Source organism: Canis lupus, chromosome 16 (genome assembly GCF_048164855.1).
Source record: "Canis lupus baileyi chromosome 16, mCanLup2.hap1, whole genome shotgun sequence".
NCBI classification, from domain to species: Eukaryota; Metazoa; Chordata; class Mammalia; order Carnivora; family Canidae; genus Canis; species Canis lupus.
Window position 1 is genome coordinate 49848825 of NC_132853.1, and position 16889 is coordinate 49865713.

Sequence of the window (16889 nt, forward strand, 5' to 3'; positions counted from 1 at the left end):
CCCCGAAATGCCAGGAAGGGCAAGCAAGCCCTGACGAATAATTGAGAACGGTAATAACGCAGGGGTCCTGGGGCAAAGCAAGGAGCCGGGCCTGGAGCGAGATCGCGCACGGGCGGAGCCGGGTGGTCCCGGGTGGGGGCGGGCGCGGGGGTCCTCCCGGAGCCCGCCCTCTTCCTCCCAGGCCGCTCGAGACCCCCGGGCTCCCCTCCCCCGCCGCCTGCCACATCTGGTTCCACTCAGGTCCTCCCCCACCTCCAGGCGCACTCCTCCTCCCCTCACCCCCCCACCCGCTTCCAGAAAATCGGAGACGATTTTTAAAAACCCAGTCACACACACACACACACACACGCACACACACAAGCACGCACACGCGCTTCTGGAAAAAAAAAAGGAGGGAAAAGTCGAGAGCGGCCCGCTCCCCGGCGCCCCCGCCCCCCGCCCTCCCCCGAAGTTGGCCAAGTTGGCAGCGCCTTACCCGGGAGGGCGGCGGCGGCGGCATCCCCAGGGGCGCCGGGGCGGCCGAGGTGCAGACCCCCGAGGAGCAGGACGCAGCGCAGCAGGTGACGAGGCCAGGGCGCGGGGGCTGGCCGGCGGGGCCCCATGCCCGGGCGCTGCGGGGCGCGGCGGGGCGCGGCGGGGCGCGGGGACGCAGGGCGCGCGGGCGCGGGGCTGTGCTGACCGCCCGCGAGGGGCTCGCGTCTTCCTCCGGTCGGGACGGAGTGATGCCTCCCGGGGAGAAGAGGGGAGGAGGGAAGGAGGCTGGCCGGGTGGAGGGAGGGCGGAGGGAGGAGCGCAGAAGCCGGGAGGAGGGTTGGAGGGGCAGAGGGGAAGGGAAGCGGGCAGCGTGGGAGGGGAAGGGGAGGAGGCGCGGGCGGGCGCGGGGCCGGGGCCGCAGAGGGAGCGCCAAGGGGGAAAGAAAGGGGAGGCGGGGAGGAGGATCTGCGGGGTCGAGGAGGACCCCGGCGTGCGCTCTTTCTCTCGCTCTCGGCTGCCCTCCCTCTCCCCGCCTCGCCTTCTCTCTTCTCAGCCCGGGCTTGGAGCCCCAGACGCTGCGTCACAGCTCCCCGGCTGGCGCGGGCGGGGAGGCAACTGCAAAAGTTTCCGCAAACTTCACGGCGTGGCGGGACCTGGGCTGCGAGGCCCGCTGGGGCGGGGAGCGCGGCCGACCCAGGCGGCCAGACCCGGGCCGCGAGCGCCCCCTCTATCCCGCCTTCTGCGGACGTCTGCAGCCGGGGAGCCTCCGCTAAGCTCCACGCCTAGGAGGACCCCTCCCCCGGGCTGCGGGGGAAGGGGGCGGAGCCCAGGGCTCGGCCACCGGGGCGAGGATTGGGGGAGGGGGAGGCAGGGCCCCTGCCATGTGCGGAGCGCAAACACTAGCACGTCTTGTTTTAGCATTTGCATGACCCCTAGGTCATGCGTCCCTGGCGCAAAGGGGTGCAGTGCTTTTGCTAGCTGGGGCTGTATCCAGAATCCAAGGGAAAATCTGTGCACTGAACGTCCCAGCAGACAGACATCCTCACTCTCAACTAGCAAGCCACTGCTGGCCGGTCGCAAAGGACCAAATGGAAATTTTATAAAAGGAAGACAATCCACAGTTATTCCGTATTATGCAACAGGTCACCGCAGTGCAGAGCACTGGACTGCGAGTCAGGATGTTGGAGTCTAGCCCCAGCTCTACCTCTGATTCCCTGAGCAGCTCTGGAAAAGTCGCTAGAGATCTCTGGGCTTAGGGCCCGACTGAGACATTCAGAGACCCTAAATGCAAAGGAGATTCACGTTTTCCCACCACGAGTAATCAAATAAAAACACTACGAAACTGTAATATAAATTTTATTGTTTCCTGTGCTGTCCACCTTGGTCTTATTTTTGGAAATAACTGAAATTTTTTTTTTCTCCTTTTTAACCACCCCTGCCTTAGATAAATCTCTGCAGTAAGGATATGGGGCTAGAGATACTCATTTAGAGCTCTCTACTGGGCTGAGACTCTTGACAAATGTCAGTCAAGAGGCTGCAGGGCCCCACAGGGAACATCCACTGAAAGCTCCAGTCCCCTGGAAAACGTTCCCACTATCCATACTTTGGCCTTAAAAAATAGCAAGCCTCTGGCACTCCACAGCTAGCTTGGGCAAGTCTGACAGAACCAAGCTCCTTCTGGTGACTGTGGCTTCAACTGCCCTTTGGGACACACCATCTTGGTGTGGCATGTCCCAGGATCCCAGTGCTCTGCAGGTGACTGACTGACCATGCTGGCGCTGGCTCACAGATCATTCTCTTGGCCTGTTCTTTCTCACAGTCCTGTTATCTACAAGGGGTTTGAGGATTGGCCAGCTTCAACAAGTGGCTCTTGAGAGAACAAATCACAAAATGCTTATTCTCGAAGTCATCTTCTAGGCTTCCTAAGCCTGCTCACTTATTGCCGGATGTGCCAGCCACAGTCCTCACCAAGGGGTTCCCTTTCCTCCAAAAGGAAACTCAGGCAGGACACCCAAGGAGCCCTCCAGGTTCTGGAACAGAACTGGATCTCCCTTCCCTACCATTCCCTCCCACCAGCAGGGCAGAAGCCAACTCCCACATCACCAGTGAATCACATGGGTCCATAAAGTTCACTACTCACCTGAATACTACACTAAGTCCCCAGCACGCAGGAGGTGCCCCACACTCAACAATCACTGATGGACTGTGCTAGCTGCTGGGAAAACAAAGGTGAACACTCACAGCTCTAGAAGAGTTTTTATTTAGTGGCGAACACTGACCCAATTTTTACCGTATTCCAGGCAGAGAAGACAGCCACTCAGGCAGGGGCTGAGGAGCACAAGTGCATTGCGCTCACAGGGACAGATGGCTGTCCAAGTCTCTGAGGCCCTCTTCTAGTCCCTGCCAAGCGTGAGACTTCCTGCTCCAGCGTGTCAGGGTTACACACTGTATTCTGCTGACTGTCTGGACCCACATCTGCGGCCACCATCTGTCTTAGATCTTGAACTCGCAGGGCAGAGAGCCGGGCTATGTCTGGGCCATTCTCCCTGGAGAATCTAGTCATCCCTCACTGCTTAAAGTTCCTGCACACCATCAGCTGTCATCGGAACATGGTCACAGTCTGCAGGAGTGGTGGGTGTCCTGAGAGTGCTGGGGCTTTCAGAGGGACCCTTCCCTAGCCCCCAGGCCCTCATCTACTCCCAAAGAAGGGCTAGTGTGCTCTGTGCCTACAGCTTCCTCACCATTCTTGTTAACACTCAGCAGAATAAATAATAATAATAATAAACAGCCGTTTATTACTATGTGCCAGGCATCAGGCAAGGTGCTGGGGACTTAGTGAAGTCTGTGACCTGGTCCAGGAGATTTTTGCCAGGATGGTAGCCACTGTGGTGAAATCGATACTGAGAAATGGCTCTCAGACACAGCCAGCAACAAGCACTGTGGGTTTGCTGAGTTCATCAAAACCAGTTTAGAGCAATGATGGGACGCCTGGGTGGCTCAGTGGTTGACTGTCTGCCTTTAGCACAGAGCGTAATCCTGGGATCCAGGATCAAGTCCTGCTTCTCCCTCTGCCTGTGTCTCTGCCTCTTTCTGTGTCTCATAAATAAATAAATAAATAAAATCTTAAAAAAAAAAAAAAGTTTAGGATAGAATATAGAGTCAGAAAGACCTCAGTTGGAATTCTGATTCTCCCAATTACTAGTTTGGACATTCAGTGAGTTACTCAAAGCTCTGAGTTCACAATTCCTCTTTGTAAATGTGGCAACAATTCCTACCTTGTTCTGAAAATTAAATGTTACATATAAAGGGACGGCACAGCTCCTGGATAAAGATGTTCAGGGAATGTTCATCCCCTCCCTGTGTCCTGTGTCCCCTCTACCTCTTGAACATCAGGGTGTCTCCCTTACTCCTCCCTAATCCCACTTGCCTCTCCTCTTGCCCAGCACCCCACAGTCACGAGAGCCACACAGGTCAGTGAGCAGGACTCCAACAGTAGGTGCTTTCCTTTGCCTGAGAAAACAATACAACCTCCCTCCCTGTCTGAACATCTCATACTAAATCATATACAAAATTGGGACTCTGGAGTGTACCCAATCCAGGCAGTAGCAGCTCATGCTTACTCTGGCTGGCTAATAAATGCATGCCCACAAAGAGCCAAGCATGGAGCAGTGCGATGAGTCCAGGCCTGGGGGCTGCAGCTGAAATGGAACTCCTGCTGTTACTTCTCACCACCTGTCCCTGGGCAAGTCACTTCCCTTCAGAATCCTAGAGCCCCTGGATGTGCAAGTGTCATTACTCACTGTGCTTTGGGCACCTCTTCCATTAGTTTCCTCTTCACTGGTTCTGCAGCTCAGCAGCCTCTGCAGCTGGAGGATGCCCAGGGGGTGGAGCCTGTGGACAACCCCAGCAGGCTAGGCCTACAACAAAAACTTAAGAAAGGAGAACACAAGAAGAATGCAAATGGATGGCCACGTAGGATAGGAGGATATAAAGATGTGGTCAGTCCTGACCTAGAGAAAGGGGTGTGAACCCAAAGGGGCACTAAGATTTTCCTCACGCTGAACTTTTCCAAGCCAGAGGCTGGCCTATGCTGTTCCCACCACCTCTGCCCTCTCCCTAAGCTCCTCCTGCAGCTGAAACTCTTGGGTCTCTATTCAGGCTGTGCAGACCCCCTCCCCAGAAGATGGGGACTCCCAGGTGGAGGAGTTGCCATGGAAGGTCCGCAGCAGTTGGCAGGGCCTTGGAGTAAACTCAGAGCAGGCGGGCTCAGGACTAGCCAAGCCCAGGTTGCGGGCTGCAGCACAGGCCACAAATCCAGTATCTCCAGGATTCTCGCTGGCTCCGGTCTCCACTTGAGAGACTTTAGCAGGTCAGGACCAAGCTGGCCAAGGGGGTTCACAGAGGAACAGAGGGTGGCCTGAGGTACCACAAGGAAGTGGGGACAGCACTGCAGAACCAACTACAGTTGGATGGGATGTAGCTCCCAAAACCTTCTACTGCCCTACCTGACTGGTGCCAGAGGCTCTCAGATGCCTCTCCCAACCTGAAGTTGCAATTCCTCTGAGGCTATCCTTGCACTGAGGGTGGGGCTGAGCCAGTGAGGCCTGCCCTGGTCCAGGACTCTGGCCTCGGCACTTCCCTCTTCAGGATGACATCTGATGCTGTTCCCTAGTCCCTGCCTCCCTCTCCTCAACTCAGGAAGGACAGGTGGGAGGTTTTCCCTAGTCTCAGTACTCAACCCTCCAAGGTAAGACTGGGCCCAGCCTCAGTCAGCATCCTTCTGTGGCTCTGATTCCAGCATGGAGGCAAAAGAGGTGGGAGGTGGCTTTGAAGATGCAGAACGTTGCCGATCCATCTTTTCCACTCAAGGCTCCTGGTGGAATAGAGCCCCTGACCAGAACAGAAGCCAGGCTGCTGCATCCAGCTGGCCCATCATCCTACTACCCCAGCTCCAAGAGGATAGTCTGAACTTCCAGGGCTCCAAGTGACACAGCAGCAAGTGGACTGGGGTTTCAGCGGGTGATGACCAGCATTTTAAAAATGAAGTTTAACAGTAAATATCAGAGTATACTGCATGTGAACTAAATTCTATCCTGTGAAATATGTATTGGGTTGAGATGTTAAGTGTTTCTCACTGTGGGTTGCCATCAAACACACTTTGAAAAATATCTGGGGGTGCCTGGCTGGCTCAGTCGGTAGGGCATGCAACTCCTGATCTCGGGGTTGTGAGTTTGAGCCCTGTATTAGATGTAGAGATTGCTTAAGATTTCTTATTTTTTATTAATTTTTTTTGGGGGGGAGACAGAACACGTGTGTGAGCTGGGGTTGGGGGCAGAGGGAGAGAGAATCTTTTTTGTTTTTTTAAAGATTTTATTTATTTATTCATGAGAGACAGAGGGAGAGGCAGAGACACAGGCAGAGGGAGGAGCAGGCTCCATGCAGGGAGCCCGACATGGGACTCAATCCCGGGTCTTCAGGATCAGGCCCTGGGCTGAAGGTGGCGCTAAACCACTGAGCCACCTGGGCCGCTGGGGCCGCCCGGAAGAAAGAATCTTAAGCAAACCCCACACTTAGCACAAAGCCCAACAAGGGGCTTGATCTCACAACTCTGAGATCGTGACCTGAGCCGAAATCAAGAGTCAGATGCTTAGTCGACTGCGCCACCAAGCAGCTCCTTAATACTATCTTTTCAATATTGCTGTTGAAGACCTGGAACCTGCTATGTAGGCCCCTCGGTTGGCCCTGCCCAGCTCTCATCTGCTTACTCCCTGACATGCCCAAAACTTCCTCCTTGTGTCTCACATCTGAGGGTCCTCACCACAGCCAGTGCAGCCATACCTCTTCCCTCCATGGGCCCCATGCTTTGACAGACAAACTACTTGTTCTACATGCCCTGGGCTTATCAAGGGGCCAGTTCTCACTGTGCCAAGAGAGCACACACACGATGAGGCAGGAGTTTGGAGAGGTGTACAAAGTGATGTGACAGTCCAGAGACAGGCAGGCTGCAGGAGACACCTGAGCTGAGTTTTCAAAGATGCTCAGATGGCCAAGGCAAGTGAACAGCATTTGCAAAGGCCTGGAGGTGTGAGAGAATGGGTGGGGGTGTGCTGGAAGGGAAGAACACAAAGTGTGAAAAACCCTGTGCGGCAAATCCCTACCCCTTCTCATTCTCTTCAATTCAGCCAGCTTCCAAAGCCCATCCCAGCTTCATTTCCCAACTCCTCTGGGACCTCATCTTGCTCTCACAAAATTTACCAGCTCCCAGCTTTCATTTATTACATTTAGCTTCTAAATTATAACCTTCCTTAGAGAAGGGGCTGAGTCCAATGTGCCTTTCTGCTTCCCACAGCACCTAGCCCAGCATATTCCAAACAGAAGGCTCTCAATGTGATTTGAGTAGTTGCCTGAAGCTTACAGAACTGGCAAATGTAGTTCAAGTGTGAACACCTGGCTTAATCACACAGCATGTTTAGAGTTATGACCCAAACAGTCCTCACTAGGGGCTCTCCTGTTACCTTGTTCTGGATACAGTTTTGTCTACTTAATGTGGGATGAGGAGCAGGGTCAGTATTAACATTGTGAACAGGGCTCTGAAAAAAGTCTGTAGATGTAAAGAACCAATGGCATCTGAAATTAATTTGTAGGGAAAGACCTTTCTTTTCATGTTTTCCAGTGGCATGCCCTTCTCTCATCATGGAACCAGGCTGCAGGGCTCAGGTCTGGCTCTAGAACAGGTTCCTTCTAGAACAGGACAAGGCCTCACCAGGGGACCTTCAATATCCTGCAAATCTCTCTCCGGGGACCCCTTGTGACATGAAGGCAGCACCTAGAAACGCCCTCTGGCCTTAACTTTTTTCAGTTGCCAAAAACAGCTTCACGTCTCCCACCTCCTTCAAGGCTTACAGCAACTTGAGGCGGCCAAGGCAGAGGGGGCCATTCCTGCCTGTCCATTAGGACATTGAGGAACAGGAAGACAGAGCTGGCCAGGGCTGGGGTAGGGCAGGATTTTCATTTCCTCATCTGCAGAGATGGCCTGATCAGATTGTAGTTCTGTGAAGCCATGCCCCTACTGCCCTAAGTTCAGTCATGGCCCAGGACCTCAGAGGCAAGGCTGATGCCCAGGCCAGCTGGGTCCAGCTAGACTTCTAAGGCTAGCTGTGAGGGAGTCTGGAAGAGTAGAGCCCTAGGTTAGGGCAAGAGAGCTTCCAACTAGGACCTAGGGCACAGCGTCACCCACAGCACTCTGCCCAAGGATGGCACTCAGGGGCTCCACCTCACAAAAATTTCAAGCCCATTCAGCGCTGCTCTACCTACTACCAGTTACCAAATCTCTCTGGGTGGGACTCTGTTTCCTCATCTGTAAAATCAGTGAGATACTCCTACCTTGTCTACACCTCAGCTGTGAAGCCAACACAGCCAAAACCTCCCTACAAAGCACCAGTGCTAGAGCCCCTGCCCTTTGCCGATGCCTCACACTATGCCCAACTACAGGTGCCAGGAAGCTACTGAGGGCTGAGGTTATCCCAGATCTCTGACAAGGCATTTCCCTTGAGACCAGCCAGCCAGCTGCTCTCACCCCTTCACACCATGGGGGTCTCTTGCCTAGGGACACACACACACACACACACACACACACACACACACACACACTTTTTGCTGACTCCAGCCTGTCTTGGACCCCTGCTGAGCAACCCCAGCACAATAGGGCTCTTGTATTCCCTACCCTCACCAGGTCCCAGCCTCTGGCAGGTTCTCCCAACCCACCCGCAAGAGCTCCACAGCAGCCAGAGTCCCTAACCACTCCCTACTTAACCCTCTTCTCCCTGCAACCTCTCTGTTCTCTCCACCCTTACCCTTTTCAAAGAGCTGCAGCCCCAGGCTCTCCTCACCCCTGATTCAGAGTGCCAGGCTGTATTCATAAGCCCACCCAGGTCCAGCCCAGGTCGCAGCTCTCTCCCACAGCCCTGGACCCCTCAGGTAAAAGAAAAACGTGCTAAGTTAATTCACAATAAGGTACTGGCAAGTTGATATGTATTTTAAAGAAGGCCAAGGGTGAGAAGCTTTGCCCAAAAGAGTGAATGATTCTTGTATGTACGGTTAAGTATCAAAGCAAGGAAGGGATGTGTTGTACGGGCACTCCTGAGGCTCCTCATAACGGAGCAAGGAGCAGACGCATGACATTGGTCCTAGGACAGCCTAAAGCTTAAGATAAGATTTTATCCCTAACACAGAAAATAAACTCATTTCTGCCTTCCCGCTGGGTGAATTTTAGACAAGGCTTGATGGTCACTCTCTCCAACTGGCCCACCCTATTGCTGCAGTTGATAGGAGGATCAGCAGGACTTGTGACCCTCAGTGCTGAAGCCGCCTGGGAGACAGACTGGGGGAGGGGCTACTAAGCATTAATTCCTAACAGGTTCCAGGTGGCCTGGGGGCCAGATGCTCCTCTCAGATTTAGCCAGAAGCAGTCTTGGATTGGGGTCAGAGGAGACTGCTGACCTCACAGGATAAAGGTAGATAGGGAATCTCAAACCAAAGGGGAAGGCTCCTACAAAGACTGCGTCACCTACCCAAGGCAAAAGGATCTCCTGACCACCCGGCAAGTAGAAGGGCTCTGAATCTCCACTAGCAAACTTGATGGGTTCAGGCCCAGCAATCTTTCTTACTGGATCTTGTGATCTCTCTGTAAACCACATTTTTTGATTCCCCTCTTACATGCCAGGCATTTTATTATACCCTATTTCTACTCCTTACAACCATGCAAGGAATCATCCCTGAAGCTTGCAGAGGTAGGATCTGAACCAGACCTACTTCTAGAGCCCAGGTTCTTAACCTCCAGGTAATTCTGCCTTAAGAAATTAGAACAGCTAATTTTAGGAAGCAGAGACTCCCCCATACCTCAACTAGTATGTGTACCATGTCTCTCCACTTACCCCAGGGCTGATTTTAATTATAGACAGAGCAAGCTTGGGCAAGCAGAATGGTGAGTAAGTGGGGGTGGGGGTAGAGATTCTCAGAAAGCAAAACTCACCAAGGTGGGGGTCAAGCTAGTTGTAAACTTTGCCTTCTCAGAAGCGAGGAGCTGGATTCAATGCTTACTTCTAGCTCTAGGATTCTACAAATGACTATGTTTAAAGAATATTATTTTCTAAATTAAGAAACACAAGAGCTCCTTGCCTGCTTATCTTCTCAGCTGAAGGAAAACCTATCCTCAGTGCTAGAGGAAGGAGGGCCACAAATCCTCTAAGGCAGTTAGCCGGTGTGTCTGGGTCAGCCACAAAAGTGGGGTATGCTTGGCTCTCAAGGGCAAGTTTCATGTAGAGCTGCCCCATCTTCTGTTGGGGAAGTCGGAGCCCAATTCCCTCCCATCAAAGACCTGTTTTCCTTCCCTTCTTGGGGCCCAGAGCCTTCACCCCTGGATTGTGTGCTAACAGCTAGGACTTCCCTGTCCTATTCACTGCTGTCTTCCCACCAACAAGCTTTCGTTACTGGCACAGTGGAACTACAAAAGGTGTTGTAGGAATCAACACATTGCCAACATGCCTGCAAAGTCCACTGGGACTCAGCTGCAGGATTTCCCTACCTACTCACCCCCCTGGATGCTAAGAACCCTGTTTAAAGCTGAAGAACTAGAGTAAAATCAAGAGGCTGGGAGATTCACTTCTTAAAACTTATTTTAATATCCTTCCCACCCACCCCCACCCCCCAAGTTGGGAAAGTCCAAAACAGTCTGGCTGGGTTTAATTACAAATTAATACATTTTTTTTTGTCATTGTTGAAAGTAAATCAATTGTGGCAATAAGGGATTATCCTTGGAAAAAGTGAAACCCATATTAACAAAATGTCATGGAAGAACCCCACTTAGTGATTTCATTGGCTACTGAAAAATCTAGAAAAAGTCCACATTCTGCATGTTCTCTGGGGCTAGTCCATGTAGTGGAAAGAGGCCTTGCCCAGACTCAAGCAAGCCTAGTGAGCTCCAACCAGGCCCTAGACCCAAGGGAATTGAGGAGAGAGGGCATACCTTCTTCAGGACGAGGGCAGAAAAGGTAGATCAACAAATAAAGTCCTGTAGCTCCACTTACAAGCCCATGGGGAGAAGGAGGCAGGAAGTTAGAGGGAAGGCTTAAAGATGCAGCATTCTTTCAACCTTAAAAAAAGTTTTTTTGTTTTGTTTTGTTTTTAAAAAAGGTCTTGCAAGATCAATGAATGAGAAGAAAAAAACAAGGAATAGAACTTAATACTCTTGAGTTAGTCTCGACTCATCCATCTCTTCACATATGCACATACCATCCTTCCAGGGCTCCGTTCAACCTCTGAGACCCACAGGGACCTCTGCTTAATAGCTTGAAAGTCATGGTTAAAAAAAGGTACTCCCTCCCACACATGTATATCAAGTATGTAACAAGTGTATAAACACAATAAAATGGAAATCTGGCGAAAAAATTATCTGTGATAACTTGGAAAGCTGGGGGTACCAAGGGCTCCGGGACTGACTTCCTTCCATTCAGAGTTCTGTAAGATAGTCCCTACCTGGCATAATCTCTCCAACTGGGATCACTCCATCCTCCCCTGAGATCACCTGGCCTTGAGGGGACTGGGGCAGGGCAGAGCCACAAAACCAACACAGGTGCCAGTGAAAGTGTCACCAGTGACATTTTTCACACTTGAAAGAAGGCTAGAATTATTTGAGAGCTCTCTACCCTTCCTGACTTCCCTCCCCCTGCCCAGGGAACTTGCATGCCTGAATGCTGCATCTTTAAATATTTCTGGCTGAGCCCTCTTGCCACATATGTCAGTAACATTCCAAGCTGGCTACCACATGCTCAGGCTCTGGTCTCCTCCCCTCTCTACTGTTGAGTGCTCTGCTGTTTCAAGGGCATGGTGGGGCCATGCATCTCCCATTTCAGCTCCGTCTTCAGTTGATCACACATCTCAGAAACAACCAAATGGAAAAAAAAATAATAAAACCTTAAGTTCCAAAAGAATGTTCATATTCAAAATACCTATCTCCCTGCGATTCTTTAACTCCACTTGATCATTCTATTAAAGTGAGTTAGACAAAGCGTGTGTGCATGTGCACATGCACACACAGACACACACACCAGCACACACCCACAAAATTTAGAGGGTTGGAGGTTGTTTCCTGCCAAAAGATCTAACAGAGGAAAGCTTATGAGCTGATCAAGTTTTAATATCGTGGTTAACAAGAAAGGTACACCACTTAGCAAGCACACAGAGACCGTGGGTAGGACCTCCTGATCCCTGGAGCATCTGGCTCCCTGGCCCATTTTCTGCCTACCTCTGGAACAGTTTTTCATAGTTACTACATTCAGAGAATCCAAGAGGACTGCATGGACAGATGAACCTTTATTTAAAAAAATAGCACTTCAAATAAATTAAAAGGGACAACCGTCAAGTGTTTAAATTGTGAAGAGTTGAAAACCTAGAGACTCCAAGCTGCGGGCTTCTAACCTCGTTCTTTGTCCGACGGCAAAAGCCCCACACACCTCAGTCCTCCCACTCGATGCTTTCCCTGCTGAGATGAGGGAAGCGATTGCAAACAGGAGACCAGACGGAGGAGAAAGCTGCATCTGACTGGAATGAACATTGCCACGTACTTGCTAATACGGGTTTCACTTTATGACCAAATGTATTCTTTCAAAAATAAAAAAGAGGGGGGGAGGGGAGCTGCATGTTTTTAAAAATTGAAATTATTTAGGGATAAAACACTAACTCTAGTGCCTTTAACGGGCAATAGCAACTTTTTTCCTCCGAAGTCAAACACCATCCCCAGCTGAGCCTTTGTGCTACAAGCTTTTCAGGAGATGTTACCTAAACTTTATTAAAAGAAAAGAACAAGTTTAAATATAGACACTGGACTAGCCCAGTCTGTATTTTCAAGTCCACATTCTTCATCTGAAGCACTGCATCAGGGACCCCCCTGAGTCTGCATGTTTTCAAGTTCACAGTACATGGAACCAGTTTTTCTTTTTAATTTTTTCCTCACTCAGAGCAGCCACACATAGTGGCCGTTGACGCCGGAACCTCGGGCGGGGCCTTTTCCTACGAGGCCTGGCCAGAGCTGCCCAAGGTTTCTCCTCAATGAGAATCGATGCTGTCATGCTCTATGGATGGGAAAAAAGCAAGAAAATAAAAGCACCTGGTACAGGTTTCATGAGATCCATTCGGATTCGCTATGTTCCAAACCCGCTGCTGAATGCCATTTGTCCACTTGTGTGTGCTGAACAGTTCACGGCCTAGGAGTGGGTCTCAATTTGAAGAACTATTATTGGACGCCCCTGATGTTGATGCGATAGCAGCTCCAGCAGGGCTACTCGTGGAGACCGACTTTCGGATGTGAGGCAGCAAGTAGGGGTCACAGGCCAGCTGCTGAACGTCGATTCGGTCCTCCTTTCGGTAGGCTAAGCATCGTCGAATAAACGCCTGAAAAGAAAGATTCATGAAGAAGCCTGAGGCACATAATCATGGCGCCCCTGGGGTGAACCCTGAGGCTCTGCAGCAGCTGCCAGGGCCCAGGGCCCGGAGCTGAAGTCTTCTACAGAGAAGGGGCTCCAGGCCCTTCCCAGGAGTCACTGGGCACACGCAGACAGGACCAGGCAAGGAGATGCACGGGCAGCAGCACCACTCCGTGGCCACAGACTACTTCCCCGAAAGAGGTGGCCAAGCCATTCCTGAGGGGAAACAGGGCACCACCTGACCTCTAAATATCTCTGCTCCCAAAGCACAAAGACCCACACAAAAACCACTCTTTCTGCCTTGGTCAGTTTACCCAGGCACATCTACTCTCATGGTCCTGTGTGTACAAACCATAGCCTCATGTGAACTTTCTACTTCCTAAGGAAGTGAAAACTTGTGATGACAAGCCACCACCACAGAGAGGGTGAGGAGACTGACACTAACACTGCAGTGTGTCACAGATTGGTGAATCTTATTCTTGCTTGAAAGATCATCAAGCAAATGATTAGGTGCACACACACCTAGGTAGTAAAGGAAAACCTGCATAGGACTTGTCTCCCCACGAGGACTACAGACCTGGAATCATACAGAGTTTGGTTTCATTCAGAATCCTAATTGACTACCAACATGGAAGTTTCCTTGTGCTAGGTGTGAAGGGCCCCACTGGCTCAGTATTTACAATTCTTATCACAAAGGCCCTCAAGCAGATGATCTAGCTTTTCCTATTTTTTAAGGAGAGAGTTCTGTTTAATCAGAGTCTCCTAATTATTTTAAATAAATGAACTGATTTTTAAAAATCTAAAATGTCATTATCACCTTCAGGCCATACTTTATATTTGAATGATAATAATGTTGTAATATAGGTCTATTGATTATAACCAATGTCCCACTCTGGTGCAGGATGTTGACAGTGGAGGAGGCTGTGCATGTGGAAGGACAGGGAATACATGGAAACTCTTTACTTTGTTCAGTGTTGCTGTGAATCTAAAACTGCTCTAAAAAATACAGTCTAAAAATATAGTCTAAAAAATCCATTAAAAATATAAACATGAGATGTAATGATTTTTCTTTTTCCCATGTTTAATTAATAAAGGACAAAAGTATAGCAACAATCCTGGTTTTCCCAAACCAAAAACACCTATAGGTAGCTGCTTGATTCAAGTCACAGAAATAAGCTTCATGATCCTTGGCCTTAAAAAATGAATGCTTTCTGGGATGCCTGGGTGGCTCAGTGGTTAAGCGTCTTCCTGCCTTTGGCTCAGGGTGTGATCCTGGGATCCAGGATTGAGTCCCACATTAGGGTCCTTGTGGGGAGCCCACTTTTCCCTCTGCCTGTGTCTCTGTCCCTCTCTTTCTGTGCCTCTCATGAATAAATCAATAAAATCTTAAAAAAAAAAAAGAATGCTTCCTAGTGAGATGTGAAAGGAGAGTTAAATGAATTACCTTAGGTTGGACAAGATAGTTACTGGTCAAATAATTCCATCTTGCATTTTTTCTCTACACAGGCCTTTGAAACGGCAATCAGATCACATAGCTGTCCTGAGTAACACCTTCAAGTATTTCCATCTCAGTTTACCATCTGCCCTGCTACCTCTCCTACCCACCACCCTTCCCTCCGCTCCACCAGCTCTGTGGATCTGCTAAGCTTGCACTTGCATCTCAGCTTCACACATTTCTCTGGCTTAGAACATTCTCCCAAACCTACACATGGCTTATACCTTTCACATCATTCAAGACTGCTCAACATATCACTTCACTGAAGCCTTCCCTGACCAAGCCAGCAAAAAATGAATTCCCGCCCCTCCATATCCTTTCTTGCATTTATTTTTCACCATCTAAGATGGATCTGTTTATACTGATAATCCATCCACTATTACCCAGAGAACTAATACAGAAAGCAAAGCAGTCGTTTCCTGCTGGCCAGTGGGTTACAGCTTACCTTTGCTTCTGGTGTTACTACTGGCTTTGGCGGGAACTGCACTTCAGTAGCTTTAAGAATCGTATTTTCTTGTAGAATATCTTGCTGGGACTGGTTGTGGCCAAAAGGCTATCATACAAAAACAAAACAGAGGTGGGCCTCTTGTTAAGATGAAAGAGAACACAATTCAAAACCACGGAGAAGGGAAAGAAGACATGCTTCAGTGAGAACTGCTAGAAAGAACTTCGAAGATGGTCTCCTCTAACTCTTGCTTTTTTCAGGTGAGGGGTGGAAAGGTTCAGAATTGAAGTAACATATTCACGGTGCAACATCAAGATTAAGGCAGAGCTGGGACTAGAAGCAGCATCGGCCATGTCATAACACCTCTGTTCAGCTTTGCTTATAGCCAAGAACATTGCAGCAGGAACCAGCAACCTCTTCTGCCCTGAATGATACCTGTAGGCTTAAGTACTACATACGTGTGCCACTGGCAGACCCAAGACACAGGTAAAGAGAGATGGAAAAGGAAACAGCAGAGGAAGTAAGGACAGAGGGGGGCGGGGGGGAAGAGCTAGGGCTACTTAGTGGCTTCATCTGTGCCCCCAATGTGCTATTTTCTCTTTTTTTTTGCCTCCCAAAAGATGTTATTTACTTGAGAGAGAGGGAAAGAGAGAAGGGGAGAGAGAGAGAACACAAGTGTGCAATGCAAGACTGAACAGGGATCAAGGGGGGAGGGGCAGAGGGTAAGGGAGAGAGAGAATCTTCGGCAGATTCCTCACTGAGCAACAAGCTGGCGGGGGAGGGGGGCATAGCAGCTGGCCCTCACAACCCTGAGATTATGACCTGAGCCAAAATCATGAGTCAGACACCCAAGCAATTGTGCCACCCAGGAACCCCAATTTTCTAATAAAGTATTAGAAGTTCAAGCTTAGCGTCATCTCTACAGTGCTTCAACTGAGAGATCACAAACAATTCTTTGTACGTAACCTCTACCAACATTGTCAGCAGCATTTCCACATTATCAGAGAGTATAAATAATAATTAACTCCCCGGGGAGGGGCGGGGAGCGGCGTGCCTGGCTGGCTCAGTCAGTAGAGCATGCAACTCTTGATCTCAGGGTCGTGGGTTTGAGCCCCATGTTGGGTGTAGAGATTACTTAAAAATAATAACCCCCTACTGGCTGGTTCTGAATAGTTTCCCTATATTACAGAAGTAAGATAAAGAAACAAAGACCAAGGAGAAGTTAGAGGAAGCTGAAATCTGAACTAAGAGCTTGGTCTGGGAATTGTAATAAAAATATTAAGAGTCCAGAGGAGCTGTAGAACTCTCAAATGGCTCATACCCACAACCTACACTGTCGGGACCACTGACAAACTTCAATTATTCATACTTGACAGTAAAAATCTGAGTATATATACACTGGATCCTAGTGTGTATGTTTATTTATAGGATAGTATGCTCTTAAGGAAAACACAAATGTGAGAATTCATTAGGTATGGTTTCCCACCTACGTTACTATGTGTCCAAATCATCTATCACCTTGCTCCAAAGGTAACAGACAGTGAATACTTTCTAACACTACATATCCCCAGTATGGAAAATAGAGAGTATGCTTTTATTAATAATAGCTTTAACTAATGGGGATGACTGGGAATAGAGTGTCCTGTAGATATTTCAAGTTTCAGTTCTTGAGACCTTAAAGAGTGGCTCCTGGGGATGACTCTACACTTTAAATAAACTATTTCATATAATTCCTTGTACATATTATCAAAAACAAAACATATCCTGGATCTAATTGAAAACAGCAAAAAGGCATGTTTTCAATAGCTAGTGGAATTCATTCAGTACTCTAGGGTTGAAAAGTTCTGCTTATGCATTAAGCTTTTATTACCGTCTGTATTTTCTTCAAACCACAACTTTCAGGATTCCGTTCTGTATAACTAAATGATTAATTCCAAGAGAATGACTGACACCATGCCAGTGTGCACACGTGCCACCCAAGACAGAAGTCAGGCTG

The 16889-nt window shown here is 49.5% G+C and overlaps 2 protein-coding genes and 1 long non-coding RNA gene across 7 annotated transcripts in view; all 3 read right to left on the bottom strand.

Moving 5' to 3' along the window:
- Positions 1-1185, bottom strand: part of MRC2 (mannose receptor C-type 2) — a 54908-nt gene extending 53723 nt beyond the window's left edge. For both annotated transcript variants that reach the window (XM_072781252.1, XM_072781251.1), the window contains exon 1: positions 476-1185. In XM_072781252.1, the coding sequence (XP_072637353.1) occupies positions 476-602 (127 nt within the window). In that variant the 5' untranslated portion in view covers positions 603-1185. The remainder of the gene's footprint in view (positions 1-475) is intronic.
- Positions 1186-1817: 632 nt separating this feature from the next.
- LOC140607015 (uncharacterized) lies at positions 1818-10132 on the bottom strand. Its single transcript, XR_012009193.1, has 2 exons — positions 4275-10132; positions 1818-3094 (listed from the first exon to the last, which is right to left on the bottom strand). It is a non-coding gene; the product is annotated as an uncharacterized lncRNA (long non-coding RNA).
- A 1693-nt stretch (positions 10133-11825) lies between these two features.
- TLK2 (tousled like kinase 2) overlaps positions 11826-16889 on the bottom strand; it is a 122792-nt gene continuing 117728 nt past the window's right edge. For all 4 annotated transcript variants that reach the window (XM_072781256.1, XM_072781257.1, XM_072781255.1 and 1 more), the window contains 2 exons: positions 14894-15001; positions 11826-12921 (listed from right to left, as the gene is read on the bottom strand). In XM_072781256.1, coding sequence (XP_072637357.1) covers positions 12748-12921; positions 14894-15001 — 282 coding nt within the window. In that variant the 3' untranslated portion in view covers positions 11826-12747. The remainder of the gene's footprint in view (positions 12922-14893; positions 15002-16889) is intronic.